The 20,790-nt window shown below is 49.3% G+C and overlaps 1 protein-coding gene across 2 annotated transcripts in view; it reads right to left on the bottom strand.

The window, feature by feature from the left end:
- Positions 1-381: 381 nt before the first annotated feature.
- SVIL (supervillin) overlaps positions 382-20,790 on the bottom strand; it is a 227,816-nt gene continuing 207,407 nt past the window's right edge. For both annotated transcript variants that reach the window (XM_077268476.1, XM_077268475.1), the window contains 5 exons: positions 11,807-11,962; positions 4,692-4,835; positions 3,347-3,468; positions 2,972-3,127; positions 382-1,466 (listed from right to left, as the gene is read on the bottom strand). In XM_077268476.1, coding sequence (XP_077124591.1) covers positions 1,380-1,466; positions 2,972-3,127; positions 3,347-3,468; positions 4,692-4,835; positions 11,807-11,962 — 665 coding nt within the window. In that variant the 3' untranslated portion in view covers positions 382-1,379. The remainder of the gene's footprint in view (positions 1,467-2,971; positions 3,128-3,346; positions 3,469-4,691; positions 4,836-11,806; positions 11,963-20,790) is intronic.

Genomic DNA, 20,790 nt, shown 5'->3' with positions numbered 1-20,790 from the left:
CCCACACTTTTATGTTTAAAATTTATAAAAATTTAACTGAGCAACAAAACTTTTTGGTTTGTAAGATTTATGCATCTGTTAATAAATCCTGCTCTTGTTTGAAGTTTGAAGGCTCTAACTTATTTGCATCTTATTAAACCTGCTAAATCTGCAGGGGGTTGAATACTACTTGTAGGCACTGTATACCGCAAACTCACTCACATCTCCATCCTATCTGGCATTTGCCAGAAATGCAACATGGCCAGTCCTATGCAGCTGATGCCTATAGATATTCTTATTTGTGAAATTCATTTTAAAACCTGATGTAATGAAGGCGGAGGTATACATGTTAACAAACACATTGATACTACCATGAATGACTCCAACTTGACAACATTTTGTGAAGCCTTTTTTTTTCTTTTTAATTTGGGATCTTATATCACAAAATACATGTTTAAAGTTTACATCAGGTAGTAGAAACTGAGATGTCTTCTATTATAAAGTACAAATATCAGATGCTTTTTTTTGCTTTTTATAACTGCTTCCAAAATGAAGACTACATTTTTCCTGTATATAAACTGTACACAAAAACAAGGCACTATACAGTTGGTTATGAGCCCCTTTAGTCTCAAGTATAAGCAGAGGAAAAGAAGAATACAAACTAATGTGTGGATAACACAAGCGGTACCGCTGTGGGGGCCGCGGGTCACCCCACACACTGATGCATTATGATTGTAGATGAGGACAGCTAGCTCGTCCTTTTCACTGGACCACTGGAGAGCACAGTGGAAAGCAGCAAGTCCACACATGATGTGACCACCAATTACTTACCACCACATGCAAAGAAAAAAAAAAAGAAGAAAAATATGTCACAAATGCATATGGTTTACAGACAACCTGGTGTAATCTGCCGGTAGCACAATATTGGCATTGTATTTCATGGTTTGTGTAAGAACACACAAATCGTACACAGTGATTATATTGCATAGTTAAATACAGTGTTGATATAAATACATTCTATTAGATTGGACAAACAACATTTACAAGAGAACCGGATCCAAAAAATTTCACGTTTAGAGCCAACAAATACTTTTGCATTCAGCGTTAAGTGCACGGTAGATATTTGTGGGGTTCCTTGGTGAAACACTCCTGTTTAGATTGGCTCTTTCAGTACATTTACATTAGGACAGGAGTCATCGGATTCCACACTGGATGTCTGAGACGTCCTTCATTTCAGTGTCCTATCCACATCGGCAGTACATTGAATTGTGCACAATTGTCATGACAGCGAGTGCAAAGTTCTGCGGTATATCAGTGGAGAGGCAGATGGAAGACAAGTGCAGGCTCACAGAGGATCCAGCTAACCATAAGGAAAGGGCAAGATGACGCCATTTCTCTCTTCAGAAGAGTCCTTTAGCTTTTTTGATGTTGACTTGTTTCCAGGATGGAAGTGTGTTGTATTCTTCTCTAGACATTTCTAACGCAATCTGCAAAGAAATTATATCATAAAATGAAGGTTCTGGAGTTGAGGTTCACGGGGTCTTAAAGCAGGTAACATCCTAAAACTGTAAAGGCGCATTTACACTGCACTTCCATTGGGAACAAGCATTCCTAGGATCGTCATTCCCGATAACTGTGCAGTGTAAACAGGCTGCTGATCACTCAACTGAACAAGCTAAATGCTCGTTGTTCATCCAGGGAAATGATCTTTTGGCTGCCAAGAACAATGGCCGACCATGTGCACAGACTGATCTATTACTGATCGTTCTGTACACGTACTAGATGTGGTCTGCCTGTCTAAACAGACTATTAAGCCACGACACTGGCAAATTTGTTCCGATCAGCAGTTGTTTAACGCTGCCGGTAGGGTAGTTACGGGGGTTTTTTTTTTTTGCTTCAATTGGCTTTTTTTGGATACTGGTCAACTGATACTGAGGAAAAATTAATAGAAATTACATCTCCCCTAATAGAAAAAGCCATCTCTCTACTGCCAGGAAAACCAAGGTCAACCAGAGGTTCCTCCAAAAGTGAACACATCCACTTGCTTTGTATTAAGCAAATAAAAAACAGACATGGGCACCGTTTTTACTAGGTCAGAAACTATTCAGATTCTTTTTTTTTTTTTTTTTAAATTGGGATGTTGCATTAAGATCTGTTTTATTAGGTGATTAAAAAGAAAATGTAATATTCCGACTATACACAAAGAATAATAGGTGGGTCGGCAATCCAAAGTGAGCAAGAGCCACTGAGAAGGGGAGCACGAGGACGAAGGAGACGGAGCATGTGACTATAACGCTCTTGGATGTTAAAAGGGAAACTGTCAGCACAAAATTACTGTTCAAACCAAGCACAAGAGCTCGGTGCACCCTTGGTGTGGCCGAACTGTTCAGTGCAAATTTCATCTATTTCCGTCCATCTCTGATTAACAGCTCTGACTCTGCAGGAGCCATAGGAATGGGGAGTGGAGCGATCGATGGAAAGCAAGTAGGTGTGCAGGAGCACTGCACTGCTCCACCTCACCAAGGGTGCAGAGGCCGCCTGTGCTTGTTTTCAACCTTCATTTTTGTGTTGATAGATTCCAATTAATGGTCAGAACAGTTCTCTTGTTTGACACATACATATATGGCTCACATTATAGATAGTTACAAGTAGGTCCTTTGTTCACAACAACCGATGAACAAGAAATTGCCGGGTAACGATCGTTTCACCGACACAGCCACACACAATTTAATCCATTTTGGTTCAAATATTTTCTCTATCGAGAACAAATTTCACACTCGGCCGACACATTACAGACCCCAATGGTGCGTCATCGCTAAAGTGATCGAGCATTGTTACATCCCACCCTTATTCTTCTTAGTCCTCCTCGGTCTATAATGCTCGCCGCTGCCTAGATATGGATTTCCAAGCTATCAGACACTTATAAATGGTCCTATAAATACGCCATAACCGCCCACGGTCAGAATACCCCTTTACAAGGGTTGCCATATACCTCAAAATCTTTATCGGAGAGATATATTTCAAGCTTCAATGGGTCCACTCCCTCAGGCAACGGGCGGGCGAGGAGTTCCGCCAAGGGGTAGATCTTTTTACAAAGCTTGGCCAGAACATCCTCCACGAGGATTATCTGATTGGAGACTTCAGCATCCTGTACAAAAACACAAGAGTACACAAGGGAAAGAATAAATCGACATACAATAACGTGTATATGTGGAATATATGTGAAATATTTAGCGCAGACTGGTTTTTGTTTTTTTTTGCGCCCACCGTGTTGTGAGTTTTTGGCAATATTAAACCTTTTACTTTATTAACTCAAAATGTATGAACAATTGTGAAGAGTCCGTCAGTGATCCCAATTAATACTCACTCTTTCCGTGATCTGGGCGACGTCTTCCCTGTGCTCCCAGCTTGGGAACATGTTTGTAAATGTCAGAGGTTCTAGACCGGCGTGAATCAGGTAAGACTTGGGTGGTTTTTTACTGTTCTTACCTGAAATACAAATTTAATGTGGTCATAACACGTGTCTAATGCATATTTTACTACTTTTTTTTTTTTTTTTTAATTGTTTTTAGGTGTGAAAACTTTTCGGAAAATTAAAAAAGAAAAAAAAAAAAATTATTATAATAATATATATAATATTATAGTTATTTATATATTAGCCATTTTCTTTGACCTGTAACTATTTTATCAACGTATATGTGTGAGGGCTTGATATTTTCGTGATGAGCTGACATTTTTTCAGATGTTTTTTGTTACACCTTTTCATTGCTTTTTTTTCCACTTAAAAGGGGAGATGTGGTGACCAATGGCAAAGCAGGCATTTAGATTTTTGTTTCCTTCTGCTTTATGGAGTTTACCGTATAGGTTAAATAATTTAGAATTTATTGATATATAGGAGCCAATGGTATATGGGATATTGGAGCCAATGGTAGATTTTTTTTCTAATGTCTATTTTTAATTGGGGATAAGGGGAGGATGTTCCATATTTTTATGTCTATTTTAAATGTTTGTACTTTTAAAAATTTTTTTAGTCTCACAAGAGAATTTGAAACTGAAATCGTCCAATTGCTTGATATGTACGGTATCACTACAGCTAAAATCACAAGCCCATGAAGCTGCAGTGGCAACTGATCAGCACCCAGTGATCCTCTTTCCGTGAGAAGGGGCCATAATCAATACGACGCACCCTGAAGATCATGTGCCTTAAATGCTAGAGTCCAGAGACTAACCGTGGCATTTAAGGGGTAAACTTGGCTCCAGGGCCCACACTATACACTAAAACCCAATATGTCTGGAAGGGCTTTTTTTTTTTTTTTTTGAGCATTTCACAGACATAGTCATCACTTAAGCAGTATGTCTTTAGAGTGTGGGAGGAAACAGAGGAACCCGGAGGACACCTCGTAAACACACACACACACAAAAAAAACCAAAAACATACAAACTCCTTGATGATCTTGTCCTTGGTGGGATTTGAACCCAGGACCCCAGCGCTGTAAAGCAACAGTGCTACCCACTGAGCCACCGAGCATTAAGCAGAGGAGTGCTATGCATATCACCACCTGGTGAACTTTAATGCGACTGCATCTCGTGGCAAATATTTTACGGAACAAAATGAGATTTTAGATACTTAACCTCATTTTAAGAGACCAGTAGATTGGCTGTACCCACCATATCTATTATTCCATTATTGTAAGCCATCTCCGACTTCTCACCTTTGCAATACTGTAGCACGGTCTCCATTGCGCTCTTCCTATCTGCATCCCATCGGATCCGTGCGGATCCAGTAATGACGTCTTCTTCAGGCCACCAGCCCTGCCAGAGGTAAACCTCGTGATGGTTGTCAACAAGGAATAGAGCTGCATTAAAAGGAAATAAAACCGGTGAATATCTGCCACAGACAGAACGCACAATCACCTTCACCATAGAAATAATGGCAGAACTGAAGCTAAGGCATAAAAAATGTTAAAGATACAAAATTAAAATGTAGCTTCAAACAATGAGCAGCTCAAAAAAAAATAAAATAAAACAAACAAAAACAATTGTAACCATGATTCTCAATATTAAGGCAATGATCAACAGAAACTGATACAATTAGACAGTTTATCCTGAACAAAAAAAAAAGGAGATTTTTGTGTACTCACCGTAAAATCTTTCTCTTAGCCTCTAATTGGGGGACACAGGACCATGGGTGTTATGCTGCTGTCCACTAGGAGGCGACACTATGCATAATCTGAAAAAGATTAACTGTGGCTCCTCCTGTGCAGTATACACCCCTGGACGGCATCAGCCTTCTCCAGTTTTGTGCAAAAGCAGTAGGAGGAACGTAACATGAATAACACAATTATGCCTGTAAGAAGGCAACTATGTACGAGCTCAAGAAACAATGAGAACTCAACAGTTACAACAGCCCGGAAAGGGCAACAGGGTGGGAGCTGTGTCCCCCAATTAGAGGCTAAGAGAAAGAGATTTTACGGTGAGTACACAAAAATCTCCTTTACTCTGTCGCCTCATTGGGGGACACAGGACCATGGGACGTCCTAAAGCAGTCCCTGGGTGGGAAGCAATGGACGAATATTGTGCAGACAGGACCGTACACTTAGGGCACCGCCGCCTGCAGGACACGTCTACCCAGGCTCGCGTCCGCTGAGGACTGGGTATAAACCCTGTAGTGTTTAGTAAACGTGTGTAAGCTAGTCCAAGTGGCCGCCTTACACACTTGTTGTGCCGAAGCCTGGTGCCGAATGGCCCAGGAGGCCCCTACCGCCCGTGTAGAGTGTGCCATAATACCGGCTGGAAGAGGAGAATTCTTAAGGCGGTACGCCTCTTGTATGGTGGATTTGATCCACCTGGCAAGAGTAGCTTTGGAAGCTGGCATACCCTGGTGGCCGCCTTCCGGAAGGAGGAAAAGGGAATCAGACCTCCGGAAGGACGCAGTCCTAGACACGTATATACGCAAAGCCCTGACAAGGTCAAGCGTATGCAGAGCCTTCTCCACTCTATGAACCGGAACCGGACAAAGGGATGGTAGTGAAATTTCCTCATTGAGGTGGAAGTCGGACACAACCTTCGGAAGGAAGGATGGGACCGTACGAAGAACTACCTTGTCCTGGTGAAATGCCAGGAAAGGCCGTCTGCAGGAGAGTGCTGTCAGTTCAGACACCCTGCGTAGCGAGGTGATTGCCACCAGGAAAACCACCTTCTGGGAAAGAAGGCGGAGCGGGACCTCCTTAAGGGGTTCGAAGGGTGGTTCCTGCAATGCTGTCAGGACCAGGTTGAGGTCCCACGTTTCTAGTGGTCGCCTGTAGGGGGGAACCAATCGGGAAACCCCCTGAAGGAAAGTCCTTACTTGCGGCTTGGTAGCAATGCGCTTTTGGAAAAGCACTGAGAGGGCTGACACCTGGCTCTTAAGCGAGCCCAATGACAGCCTGGCCTCCAGACCCGATTGGAGAAAACCAAGTACTTTGGTTAGGGAATAAGGGAGTGGGATCTGGCCACGAGATTCGCACCAGGTAAAGAAAGCTTTCCAGGTACGGTAATAAATCTTGGCAGAGGCTGGTTTCCGTGCTCTGATCATGGTTCCAATGACATTTGTCGAGAGCCCTGCCTGGGTTAGAACCCAGGTCTCAAGGGCCACGCCGTCAAATTGAGAGCCCCTGAGTTCTGGTGGTAGAACGGCCCCTGTGATAGAAGATCGTGGCGGTCGGGGAGACGCCAGGGGGCGTCTACTGTGAGTTGTACGATGTCGGCGTACCATGTGCGTCTGGGCCAGTCCGGTGCAATGAGGATGGTTGGAACTCCCTCTTGTTTGATTTTCCTCACCACTCTGGATATCAGGGGGAGAGGTGGAAAAATATACAGAAGCTGGAACTGGGTCCAGTCCTGAACCAGAGCGTCTGCTCCGAGCGACCGCGGATCGTGTGTTCTGGCAATGAAGTTGGAGACCTTGGCATTGAAATGGGATGCCATTAGGTCCACATCCAGGGTCCCCCAGCGGAGACAGATCTGTTGAAAAATTTTGGGATGGAGAGACCACTCTCCCGAGTCTATTCCTTGTCGGCTGAGGAAGTCTGCTTCCCAGTTGTCCACACCCAGAATGTGGACCGCCGAAAGGACCGACCCCGTGTCCTCCGCCCAGCGGAGGATATGTGACACTTCCTGCATCGCCTGGGTACTGCGGGTCCCCCCTTGATGATTCACATATGCCACAGCCGTGGCTTTGGCCGACTGTATCCTGATGTGAGAGGCTGCCAGTAAGTGATGGAAGGCCCTCAATGCCAGAAGGATGGCACGAATTTCCAGGATGTTGATGGGCATGGTCGCTTCCGCTGGGGACCACTTGCCCTGTGCCCTGTGGTGTAGGTGCACCGCACCCCAACCCGTCAGACTCGCGTCGGTGGTCAGAACCTTCCATTGACCTGAGAGAAAGGATTTCCCCTTTGCTAGCGAGGTTGGCTTGAGCCACCAGTGTAGGGACCTCCTGGTTGACGACGTTAGATGGAACTCCCTGTCGAGAGAGAAGGGATTCCTGTCCCAGGACTTGAGAATGGCTAGTTGGAAAGGTCTGAGGTGAAACTGGGCAAATGGGACGGCTTCTATTGCTGCTGCCATCTTGCCGAGGACTCTCATGGCAAAACGGAGAGATCGAGGGGGTTTGCGGAGGAGGGTGCGAACTGCTAGTCGGAGGACCAGTGCCTTGTCCTTGGGAAGGAGCACTAGACCCCTGGAGGTGTTGAATAACATTCCCAGGAAGGTCAGGGACTGACTCGGGGTTGGTGATGACTTTTGTAGGTTGATTAACCAGCCCATGCGACTGAGAGTATCGGTTGTGATTGAGACGCTGAGCTCGCAGTCCTTGAAGGTGGGAGCCTTGATGAGTAGATCGTCCAGGTATGGAACGACTACTATGCCTCTGGAATGCAGGACGTCCATGGTTGCTGCCATGACCTTGGTGAACACTCTGGGAGCCGTGGCGAGTCCAAAGGGGAGAGCCACGAATTGGTAGTGGTCCTGGCCTATTGCGAACCTGAGAAACCTCTGATGGGCAGGTGCAATGGGTATATGCAGGTATGCGTCTTGTATGTCTATGGAGGCGAGATATTCTCCCTTCTCCATGGACGCAATGATGGACCGAAGGGACTCCATGCGGAAGTGACGGACCCGTACATATTTGTTGAGCTGTTTTAGGTCTAGTTTGGGCCGTACGCTGCCTCCTTTCTTGGGAACTACGAACAGATTGGAGTAGAACCCTCGGAAGCGGTCGGTCGTGGGTACCGGTACTATGACTCCCGATTGATAAAGCGAGGAGACCGCTTGGTGGTAGGCTCGAGCCTGGGCTGGCGGTTTTGGGGGGGACAGAGAGGAAGAACCGGTCCGGTGGGTTGGAGGTGAAGTCTATTTTGTATCCGGAAGACACTAGTTCCATGACCCACCTGTCTTCTGTAATAGGCAGCCAGACTTGATGAAAGAGCAAAAGTCGGCCGCCTACTGGTGTGGTGTCTTCCGGAGTCCGTGAGTCATGAGGAAGAGAAAAAGTCTGAGATTTTCCTCCTCTGGGCTTAGACTGGCCTGCTTTTGACTGCCAGGTCTTGTCCGACCTTTGCGTCGATCTTGAGTTGTCCCTGCGTGGGGAACGGTTACGATTTTGTACTGGACGTGAGACGGACCAGCCGGAGGAATTCCGAAAGGATCGGAATCGAGTTTGGTTACACTTCTTGTAAGTGCGTTTAGGTTTCAGTTGGGGAAGAGAAGTACTCTTACCCCCTGTGGCGTTGGATATCATAGTATCCAACTGTTCACCGAAAAGTCTCCCACTGAGGTAGGGGAGGTGCGTGAGGGACTTCTTTGAGGCTGCTTCCGCTTTCCATTCCCGCAGCCAGAGGATACGCCGAATCGTGATGGCGTTTGATGCTATCCCCGCGACTCCCTTTGCTGAATCCAGAGCTGCATGGAGCATGTAATCTGCTACAACTGCAATTTGAACCGCTTGGTCTGACAGTTCAGGAGCGGATGCTTGGAAGGCTTGTAAATTCTTTGCCCAGGCCAGGATGGCCTTGGCAGCCCAAACTGAGGCGAACGCGGGAGCCAGGGATGCCCCTGCTGCCTCGAAAATTGAACGAGCCATGCGTTCTACCTGCCGGTCTGCTGCGTCCCTGAGTGTTGAGCTGTCCGTGCTGCTAGCCTGGAGACTGGGGGATCCACTTCAGGTGGATCTGTCCATTCCTTGGTGTCCTTCTGTGGGAAGGGGTACCTCGCCTCCAGATATTTGCGATTAGCGAATTTTTTCTCAGGCTGTGAGAGCTGTTTTTTAAGGATCGCCTTAAACTCTGGGTGGTTAGAGAAAACCTTAGGCGGCTTCAGAGGTCCTTCAAAGGAAATCTTATGTTCTGGGGCCTCTGGTGGCGGATCAGAAATGTCCAGCACCCGATGGATGGACGATATTATGTCCTCAACTAGCGCTGTATTGCTAGGAGGGATTGGGATCAGGAACCCTTCCGTTTCTCTGTCCGAGTCAGTCTCGCAGATGCCTTCCGAATCCTGTGTATTACTGAGGCGTCCCCTGCTGGGTGGGCTGGGGAGGAGGCCTTCTCTGGTTGGGGATTGCGGAGATCTGCATTGTCTGTCCCTGGAATGGGACGATCTAGATGACCTGGAGCTACGGTGTCTCTCCCTAGAGGGGGATGACCGTGTGCTATGGGATGACGCAGATGGACTTGATCTATGGATCCGCTTGCGTCCTGACCTAGACGTGGATGTGCCAGGGTCATCTTGTTCCTGAGTCAAGCTCTCCCGTTGTTGGGTAACGGTCATAGCCGGGGCATGACCCTGCAGAGCCTGAAGCAATGTGGAAGTTAGGTTATCTATAGACTGCGTCATAGATTGCGATATCTGAGTGGCCCATTCCGGCGTGGCATTAGACACCGAGGCATTGGCAGGGGCTTCTTGAGGCTGTGACACATTAGTTTGTATACAGTTCTGACAATGCGGGTACGTGCTACTACTGGGGAGAGCGGTCCCGCAGGCTGTGCAGAATGCATAATAGCAGTTCTGCCTGGTTCTCTTGGACCTTGAGCCCTGCATAGTGCACAAAGTGCAGAGATGCTGCCAGCAGATGGACCTTACAGGGGTAGAGAACCTACAGGGGAGCCTTATAGGTAATATGGATTCACAGCTGAGTAAAAAGAACCCAGCTGTGATCTTACCCCACCAGTGTGCCCCTAGGTCCAGCGCCGAAGATCCACAGTCCTGTGCCCCCCGGAGACTGGCTGCCTGGTCCTGCAGACCGGGAGATACAGGGTTAATCTGCAGCCGAAAATGGCTGCAGAGACAGAGAAGAGAGGAGGAGACGGGGGCGGAGAGCTGTAAAAAGGCGGCAAGGCTGTGTAAAAACGCGCCCTTTCTGTCTCGATCCGCCCCCCGTATGACACGGTAGAGTGTCATATTTGTCATCCGGGGGGCGGGCCGGGGGGTGGAGAGGAGGCTGTGGCTTCAGCTAGGCCGAAGCCGGGGCCTAGAGTAGATGCCTGAGGCCCAGAAGGGCTCCAGGCCGGCGCGAAAGTCCGGGAGGGGGTCGGATCTGAACCGGACCCCTCCGGATTTAAAGGCAGGATAGCGGTGGGGCTGTAAGCGAGAGGGGAGCCCTGTGAGGGGTCCCCCTGAGGCAGTATAGAGCTGGTGCTGCCGCAGAGACAGGGACGCAGGGAGCCCTGTGTCTGTATGTGCCATGCCTGCCTGCACTCCCCCCGGCCCCAACAGGAGCCCGCAGCTGGGCTGGGGTCCCTGGATGCAGGCGCAGTGTGCTGGCCCATTGCTGGGAGCTGTAGAATGCTGCCTGTACAGGCCCTACCTGAGGTGTCTCAACCTAATACCCCCAGAGGGGGATAGGGAGGGTGCTTGTCACCTTCAGGGGCCTTTATCCTCACCTCGACCTCAACCCAGAAACCAAAAGGAATTGGGGAAGGAGGGGGGGTCTCAACTTCGAACCAGCACCCGAGGGGCTGGGGAAGGAGCAGCATGGGGAATAGACATCTCAACTTCAACTGGGCACCCTATAATAGGGGGCCGAGGAAGGAGCCATGCCGGGAGTCTCACAGGAGACCCTCTTTTCTTCATCTGTAATCCCATCGGAAAACGGAGTAAAAATCTTTAGGTGTGCCTCCTTTGCGACACCAAGCAAAAACTGGAGAAGGCTGATGCCGTCCAGGGGTGTATACTGCAGAGGAGGAGCCACAGTTAATCTTTTTCAGATTATGCATAGTGTCGCCTCCTAGTGGACAGCAGCATAACACCCATGGTCCTGTGTCCCCCAATGAGGCGACAGAGTAAAAGGATTTAACTTTTTTTTTATATGATTTGTATTTAAAAAAAAATAAATAAAAAAATAAAAATCAATCTTGGAATTTTCAGTGGAAAAGTTTTCAGCAGTCTCATTACCATCACAGGAAGTTTTATAATAGCACGTAACATCTCTATACCCAGCTAATAAACCAAGATTGACCAATCACAATAGACAATGTCCTCCTTTCACATTGTCTTTTGCACACGCGCGTTAGATGCTTCAATAGAAGAGATGGGATCTGAGTCAATGCAGCTAATGTACATATGCATTCCTTGAAACAAAGTTTAGAAAAGCCCTAGTGGCCAATCAAGATATTTATCTATTTTTTTAATACAAAAACTGGTAAAAAAAACAAAACTTTTTTTAAACAATCATGTGACACAAAATCCTGATATAAACACAGTAAGTTATTTTCTGATGAAACAATCCATTTAAGGGAGCACAGGAAGTGGTGAAAATAGGCTGTCACATTCAATAAAGTGAAGTGCTTGCCTGGCTGCGAGGCGGTGTACAGGTCCTCCTGCAAGAACGGCATGGAATTTACTACCGACGTCAATCTGGACGGATACATAAATTCTGTAGCAGTGAATTCTCCAGATGAACTACTGAGACTGAACAACCGTGGTGTAAAGTTAAATTTCCCCGGATCTGTTAAAACATGGAAAAAATAAGTATATAGAATTATTAATACTGTATACCAATCAGCTTATTCTACTCGCAGTCCCATGTAAATCACTTAAATGTCGTCCCTTGTAAATAGCTCACAGCAGTTTTATATTCTTTGCTGGTATGCAATAAGGTGACAGCGTCTTTATTACTTTTCGCACTGTTGTGAGGTCAGACTAATATACATATACTATAACTCCAGTATGTGCACGTCCTCAATCGAAAATGTAGGATTGCTTATGTAAGGATGGATCACAGTGCAAGGATGGAGACGGCATAGCGGGAACGTATATGTAAGGACGGATCACAGTGTACGGCTAGAGGCGGCATAGCGGGAACATATACGTAAGGATGGATCACAGTGTACGGCTGGAGTTGTCATAGCGGGAACGTATACGTAAGGACGGATCACAGTGTACGGCTAGAGGCGGCATAGCAGGAACGTATACGTAAGGATGGATCACAGTGCAAGGATGGAGACGGCATAGCGGGAACGTATATGTAAGGACGGATCACAGTGTACGGCTAGAGGCGGCATAGCGGGAACGTATACGTAAGGATGGATCACAGTGTACGGCTGGAGTTGTCATAGCGGGAACGTATACGTAAGGACGGATCACAGTGTACGGCTAGAGGCGGCATAGCAGGAACGTATACGTAAGGATGGATCACAGTGCAAGGATGGAGACGGCATAGCGGGAACGTATATGTAAGGACGGATCACAGTGTACGGCTGGAGTTGTCATAGCGGGAACGTATACGTAAGGACAGATCACAGTGTAAGGCTAGAGGCGGCATAGCGGGAGAGGCGGCATAGCGGGAACGTATACATAAGGATGGATCACAGTGTACGGCTGGAGATGGCATATCGGGAAACGATATGTAAGGATGGATCACAGTGTAAGGCTGGAGGTGGCGTAGTGGGAACGTATATGTAAGGATGGATCACAGTGTAAGGCTGGAGGTGGCGTAGTGGGAACGTATATGTAAGGATGGATCACAGTGTAAGGCTGGAGGCGGCATATTGGGAACGTATACGTAAGGATGGATCACTGTAAGGCTGGAGGCGGCATAGTGGGAATGTACACTGTGTTCCAAATTATTATGCACAAAGAGTTTAGGAGTGAAAAGGTTAGAATTTTTTTTGTTTGTCAGTTAAACTCATTGATGGTGATGTGTGTCAGGGCTCTTTATATCACTGAAAGCAATTGCAAATACCTGTGCACATTAGTTTGGCAGGTGTGTCCAAATAAAGGCAAGACTACTTAAGAAGGCTGTTCCACATTATTAAGCAGCCGACATTTTTTTCCAAAACGGGAAACAAAAAGGATGTGTCGGCTGCTGAGAAGCAACAAATTGTGGAGTATTTAGGTCAAGGCATGACTACAATCAACATTGCCAAGACACTTCAATGTGATCATCGCACAATCAAGTAGTATGTAGCCGATTCCCAGCACACACGTGTGCGTGCTGATAAGGAAAAATTGAGGACTCTTTCCAACAGGCAATTGCGTAAGGTTAAAAACAGGATTTTTTGGTTGCTTACCGTAAAATCTGTTTCTTGGAGCCTCCATTGGGGGACACAGGAACCACGGGTGTATGCTGCTGCCACTAGGAGGCTGACACTATGCAAATAAAAAAGTTAGCTCCTCCTCTGCAGTGTACACCCCACCGACTGGCATTATACTCTTCAGTTAGTGAGAAAGCAGTAGGAGATAAGAAACAAGGTTGAAAAACTATAACCACAAACTTGAGAATTGTAAACATAAGAACAGTCATAAAAACATATAACAGAAAACATTGGGAGGGAGCTGTGTCCCCCAATGGAGGCTCCAAGAAACAGATTTTACGGTAAGCAACCAAAAAATCCTGTTTTCTTTATCGCCTCTCATTGGGGGACACAGGAACCATGGGACGTCCCAAAGCAGTCCCAAGGGCGGGAAAAACAGACTTCCATCAGGTCAGAGGACTCACCACTGCCGCCTGCAAGATCCTTCTGCCTAGGCTGGCATCCGCCGAAGCGTAGGTATGGACCTTGTAAAATTTGGCGAACGTGTGGATGGAAGACCAAGTTGCCGCTTTGCAAAGCTGTAGAGCGGAAGCCCTGTGGCGCACCGCCCAGGAGGCGCCGACTGCCCGGGTAGAGTGAGCCTTAATCCCAGGAGGGGGCACTCTGTTCTTGACCCGGTAAGCCTCCAAAATTGCCATTCTGATCCAGCGAGCAATAGTCGCCGTAGAAGCCGGTTGGCCTCTGCGCGTGCCATCAGGAATGACAAAAAAGGAATCAGTCTTTCGAAAAGTGGAGGTTCTATCCAGGTAGATCCTCACAGCCCTGACAAGGTCCAGCTTGTTCAGAGAGCGCTCCAGAGGATGAGTCGGAGCTGGGCAAAAGGAAGGTAAAATGATGTCCTCGTTGAGGTGGAAGGTTGAAACCACCTTAGGAAGAAAAGAAGGTGGAGGTCGGAAGACCACCTTATCCTGGTGAATGACCAAAAACGGAGGTCGGCAAGACAGAGCCGCCAACTCGGAAACGCGGCGAATAGACGTGATGGCCACAAGAAAGGACACCTTCCAAGATAGAACTGATAGAGGAATCTCCCGAAGGGGCTCAAAGGGAGAAACCCTCTGGACGTCCAGTACCAGGTTCAAATCCCATGCATCCACAGGGGCCCTGTACGGCGGGACAGTGTGGGCCACTCCTTGAAGGAAGGTCTTAACCTGTGGCCGAGAAGCTAAAGTCTTCTGAAAGAGGATGGAAAGCGCAGAAACCTGGCCCTTCAGGGAGCTAAGAGCCAGGCCCGAATCCAGTCCTGCCTGAAGGAAGGCCAAAAGAGAAGGCAGGGAAAAGGTCATGGATGGAACGCGGTTGGACTCGCACCAACGGAAGTAAGCCTTCCAAGTACGGTAGTAGATCCTGGAAGACGAAGGCTTCCGAGCCTGAATCATGGTATGAATCACCCGGTCTGAAAGGCCGGACGCTCTTAGAACCGCGGTCTCAACAGCCACGCCGTTAAACTGAGCGACCGAGAATTCGGGTGGCAGATCGGACCCTGAGACAGCAGATCGGGCCTGTCTGGAAGGCGCCAGGGGGCGTCCGCGAGAAGGTTGACGAGCTCTGCGAACCAAGCTCTCCTGGGCCAATCCGGGGCGATCAGGATGACCGGCACTCCTTCCGCTTTGATCTTCTTCAACAGTTTGGGAAGAAGTGGAAGGGGTGGAAACAGGTAAGGCAGCCCGAACTGTGACCAAGGGATGGCCAGAGCATCGACGCCCACTGCGAGAGGGTCGCGAGACCTGGAGACGAACTGCGGAACCTTCCTGTTCATTCGAGACGCCGTGAGGTCCACGTCCGGAGTCCCCCATCGAAGACAAATCTGATGGAAGACCTCCGGATGCAAGGACCATTCCCCTGCCGCGAGGCCCTCGCGGCTGAGGAAGTCGGCGGCCCAGTTGTCCACGCCGGGGATATGCACCGCCGATATCACTGGAACTGTAGCCTCTGCCCAAAGGAGGATCCTGGAGACCTCGGCAAGGGCTAGGGAGCTCCGGGTCCCCCCCTGATGGTTGACATATGCCACGGCCGTGGCGTTGTCCGTCTAGACCCGGACTGGCAGGCCCCTGAGAATAGTTTCCCAGTGGCGGAGGGACAGAAAAATGGCCCGAATTTCGAGGACATTGATTGGCAGAGACGACTCCTGCGACGACCAACGGCCCTGGACTGTTAGGTGGCGAAACACCGCACCCCAGCCGAGCAGGCTGGCGTCCGTCGTTACCACCTGCCAGTGAACTGGAAGAAAGGACCTGCCCTGGGAGACAAGAGGTGACGTCAGCCACCAGTTGAGAGACTGTTTGACCCGAGAAGAGAGACGGATTGGCCGATCCAGGGAGAAGAAAGACCTGTCCCATTGAGACAGAATGGCTTGCTGGAGGGGCCGCGAGTGAAATTGGGCGAAGGGAATCGCTTCCAATGTTGCTACCATCCTCCCCAGAGCCCTCATGGCCGAACGGAGAGAGAGAGGCCGAGGACCCTGGAGCAAGCGTATGTCCCGAAAAAGAGTGGATTTCTTGTCTTTGGGAAGGAAGACTCTGGACTGGCGAGTGTCGAAGAGCATGCCCAGAAAGATGATGCGCTGAAAAGGGATAAGGCAGGACTTCTTCCGGTTGACCAGCCACCCGAAACGGACTAAGGTGTTGATAAGAATAGACAGGCTTTCGTGAGCCTGAGCAAAGGACGGAGCCTTGATGAGGATGTCGTCGAGGTAAGGAAAAAGGACCAGGCCTCTGACCCTCAAGATGGCCATCAGTGCTGCCATGATCTTTGTGAACACCCTTGGCGCGGTTGCGAGGCCGAACGGCAGGGCAACGAACTGAAAATGTTCCCGGAGCACTGCAAAGCGCAGGAAATGGTGATGTCCAGGAAAAATCGGGACATGTAGGTAGGCGTCCTGGATGTCGATTGAGCACAGAAATTCCTGGGCCTCCATGGAAGCAATTACTGAACGAAGAGATTCCATCCTGAAGCGTCTCAGATGAACTCTCCTGTTCAGCAATTTGAGGTCCAGAATGGGACGAACCTTGCCGTCCTTTTTCGGTACCACAAAAAGGTTCGAGTAGAAAACCCGTGAAACGTTCTTTTTCTGGTACGGGAACGATAACCCCGGCTTTGAGGAGAGAAGCGATGGCTGCAAAGAAGCCCGGAACTAAAGCGGGATCTCTTGGAGGACGGGATTCGAAGAAACGATCCCGGGGTCGTGAAACGAACTCGATCTTGTATCCCGAAGATACAACTTCCCTGACCCATGCGTCCTCTACTGCGGAAAGCCAGACGTCCCTGAAAAAGAGAAGACGGCCGCCCAACCTGGGAGTTGGGCTGGAGTCTTGCCGAGAGTCATGCAGAGGTGGATCTTCCAGTCCTGGACCTGGAGGATCTACCCTGGGAATAGCGAGGACGCCAGGACGGAGTGGGTCTAAAGGACACCGCCTTCTTCTCTTGACGTGCCTGTGGCCTCTGTTGCTGCTGGGAAAAGGAGCTAGACGCCGCGAAACGGCGAAAAGGCCGGAAGGGACGAAACTGCCGTCTAGGAGGGCGACGAGGCTTAGCCTGGGGGAGAAGAGAACTTGTACCTCCGGTGGCGTCCTTAATGATTTGGTCCAGCTGGGAACCAAATAGATGAGAGCCCTGGAAGGGCAGGCTGGTAAGGGACTTCTTGGAAGATAAGTCCGCCTGCCAGGCCTTGAGCCAAACGGTCCGGCGGATGGCAACAGCATTGCTGGAAGCCTGAGCCGCACAAGACGCGGTATCCAGGGAGGCGGAGACCAGGTATTCACCAGCGTGGGAAATTTGGTTGGCAAGCTCCGCTAGTTGCGCGGGAGGCGCCCCGTCCAGGATACCTCGACGGAGATCTTTGGCCCATTTGGAAATAGATTTAGAAACCCAAGTAGAAGCAAAAGCTGGGCATAGCGCTGCCGCAGCCGCTTCAAAGGCTGACTTCGCAAAGGATTCTACAACTCTATCGTTAGAGTCCTTCAGAGATGCTCCGCCAGACAGTAGAAGCACCGTGTTGATGGACAGCCTGGAAACAGGGGGATCCACCGAGGGAGAGACCGTCCAATTGGGGGTAAGTTCTGGAGGAAAAGGATATAACACACCCAGGCGTTTTCCCCTCTGAAAACGTCTGGTCGGGTTCTCTCTCTCTCTGGACAAGATTTCCACGAATTCAGGATGAGGAGCAAAAAACTTGGAAGGTGGTTTGGCCCGTCTAAACGAAACCGCCTGATCTGCGGGTTCCGTAGAGGGATCCTTGATGCCACAGGTTTGGTTTATTGCCCCAATGAGATTCTGGACCATATCCCTCATAGTGGCGATTTGGTTAGGATCCAGCTCCGAAATATCCTCCGAGGGCGCATCAGAGAGAGCCTCGCCTGACTCAGGGGAGGAGGATCGGGGGGACACCGACCGCAGGGGAGGGCCGTGTGGCGAGATGGAACACAAAGAGGACTCAGACCGACAGTCCTTCCTGGACCTTTTGTGGCGTATCAAGGAGGGCTCGGGCGGTGGTTCCTGGGACCCGCTGGCTACTGCGGGGGTCTGCAGAGGTAATCGATCCAGCACGGACACCAGAGTTTGAGACACCCGTGTTAAATCGGCCACCGATTGAGACAGAGTGGAGGCCCAGCCTGGGATGGGGGTATCACTCTCGGGCGGATCAGCCGGGGGAACCTGGGCAGTGGGAACAATTGGGTTGCTGCAGGCCTGACAGAGCGGAGAGGACTGACCTGAGGGAAGTTTGCTGTTACAGGACGAACATGCAAAGTACTTGACTAAGACAGAAGCTGAAGAAGTAGGAGGACGAGAGCGGCCCCATTTAGAGTTAGACATCTTGAGAGGTCCCTGAAGAAAATGCCAGCGGTTAGGGGACAGTGGGGCAGAGGGGGGTGTCAGTCTGCAGAGCAGCTACTCACGGACCCGGTCCTGTAAGAAGTCCCACTTGTCGATGGAGAAGTCCTGCCCTGAGATGCTGTATTCTGCGCAGATCGTGCTGTGCAGAAGAGATGAGGGAGTGCTGCGTGAGCTCCTCTGCTCGGTGAACGCAAGGCGCCTGGAATGTTCCCGGCACTGAGGAAGGGGGCGGAGACAGAAAGAGAGGCGCCGGTGGGCAGGGCACTGTATGTCGGGCGGGAAAAAACCTGCCCGCCGAAACCAGAAGTGAAGGAGCGCGTACCGGAAGTAGGCCCCGGCCGAAGCCGGGACCTAAATTGGAGGCCGGCGCTGCTGGAAAAGAGGCCGCGGCTCCGGAGAAGTGCCGCAGAGCAGCGCGGGAGCCTGACAGGGCCGCCAGAGGGGACAGAATAATAGAGTCGCGGCGCCGAAGTAGGCCCCGGCCGAAGCCGGGACCTAAAGTAAAAAAGCGGCGCCGCTGGAGGATCGCAGTACCGAGCCCGCAGATAGTAAGTAGCGCGGCAGCCAGCCAAGGCCGCCGCGCAGGCACAGGATACTAGCAGCCGCAGGAGAAAGCGATGCCCTGTAAGGATAAAGGGGATCTGCCTAGCACAGGTCCTGGGATCCCTATTAGAATAAAGTTAACGCCGTCATGAATCCAGTCTTGCTTGGGAGCCCCCCGCGCATTAATGGAACTTCTATTCCCCCACATTGCGGGGGAGGACAGGGGAAAATCTGGGAAGTTTAGGGAAATACTCACCTAAGCATCCCACGTCGTCCGCTACTAACCTGGGGGGAATGAGACGTCCACGGCTCTGTGATGGACGTCCTCGTCTCCTCCGACCGACAGGCTCTGGTGGGCGAGTGGGTTGGGGGACGGGGCCAGGACCGGACTTCTGAGCACGCTCCTGGATAGGGATCTATGAGGATACGGGGTGGCAGTACACGCCGTACTCATAGTCCGCCTTGTGGGACTACAGGTGTGACTGTTCACCCTGTATCCCTCCGGAAAACCTGAAAAGAAACGACGCACATTGAGGTAGAAAAGGGTCTAATGAAAGACCCGTGTCCACCTCCTACTGACACTAAGCTAAACTGAAGAGTATAATGCCAGTCGGTGGGGTGTACACTGCAGAGGAGGAGCTAACTTTTTTATTTGCATAGTGTCAGCCTCCTAGTGGCAGCAGCATACACCCGTGGTTCCTGTGTCCCCCAATGAGAGGCGATAAAGAAAGAGCAGCTGCAAAAATGCCTGGTCATAGCAGCAGACAAGTTTTTGAAGCTGCTGTTGCCTCCAACGTCCCCAGAACAACAAGATGCAGGGTCCTTCAGAGGTTTGCAGCTGTGCGTAAGCCATCCTGTCGACCACCTCTATCCACTGCACACAAGCAGAAACGGCTCCAGTGGGCCAAACGATACATGAAGACTGACTTCCAAACTGTTTTTTTCACCGATGAGTGCCGTGCAACGCTCGATGGTCCAGATGGATGGAGTGGAGGATGGCTGGTTGATGGACACCCCATAAAAACACGGCTAAGGCGCCAACAAGGAGGAGGTGGAGCAATGTTTTGGGCTGGAATCATGGGGAGAGAGATTGTCGGCCCCTTTATGATCCCTGAAGGGGTAAAGATCATTTTCATGCATGATAATGCACCGTCTCATGCTGCAAAAAACACATCTGCATCTCTGGCTGCTATGGGCATAAAACAGGACAAACTTATGGTGTGGCCACCATCTTCCCCTGACCTCAACCCCATTGAGAACCTCTGGAGCATCATCAAAAGGAGCGTCTATGATGGCGGGAGGCAGTTCACATCTAAGCAACAGCTCTGGGAGGGGATTCTGTCCACATGCAAAACAAGTGAAGCAGAAACCATCCAAAAACTGACAAATTCAATGGACGAGAAAGTTCAGAAGCTTCTTTCGAACAAGGGGTCCTATGTGCAAATGTAACATCACCTAGAATAAAGTTTTCACTTGAAAACTGTTTGATTTCATTTTGTAATAAGCTGATAATGCTTATAACTTCATAATTGACCATTTTTTTGTTCAAAATAAATAAAAAAGGTTGAAAACTCTGCTGTGCATAAAAATTTGGAACATGCATTTTGAGTGTTTATTTTTTTAAAAAGATACTGTTTTCATAGGCAGTTTGTTCCAAAACATTGCAATTATACTAGAATAGTAGATGACTGGAAAATAACAATGACTGCAATTCAGATAGGTAATTTAGAGAAAATAGGAGGAAATATTTGCATAATAATTTGGAACACAGTGTATATGTAAGGATGGATCACAGTGTAAGGCTGGAGGCGGCATAGCGGGAACGTATACAAAAGGATGGATCACAGTGTACGGCTGGAGAAGGCGT

The sequence above is a fragment of the Ranitomeya variabilis genome, chromosome 6, assembly GCF_051348905.1.
Source record: "Ranitomeya variabilis isolate aRanVar5 chromosome 6, aRanVar5.hap1, whole genome shotgun sequence".
NCBI classification, from domain to species: domain Eukaryota; kingdom Metazoa; phylum Chordata; class Amphibia; order Anura; family Dendrobatidae; genus Ranitomeya; species Ranitomeya variabilis.
This window is presented reverse-complemented; position numbering and strand designations above follow the sequence as displayed.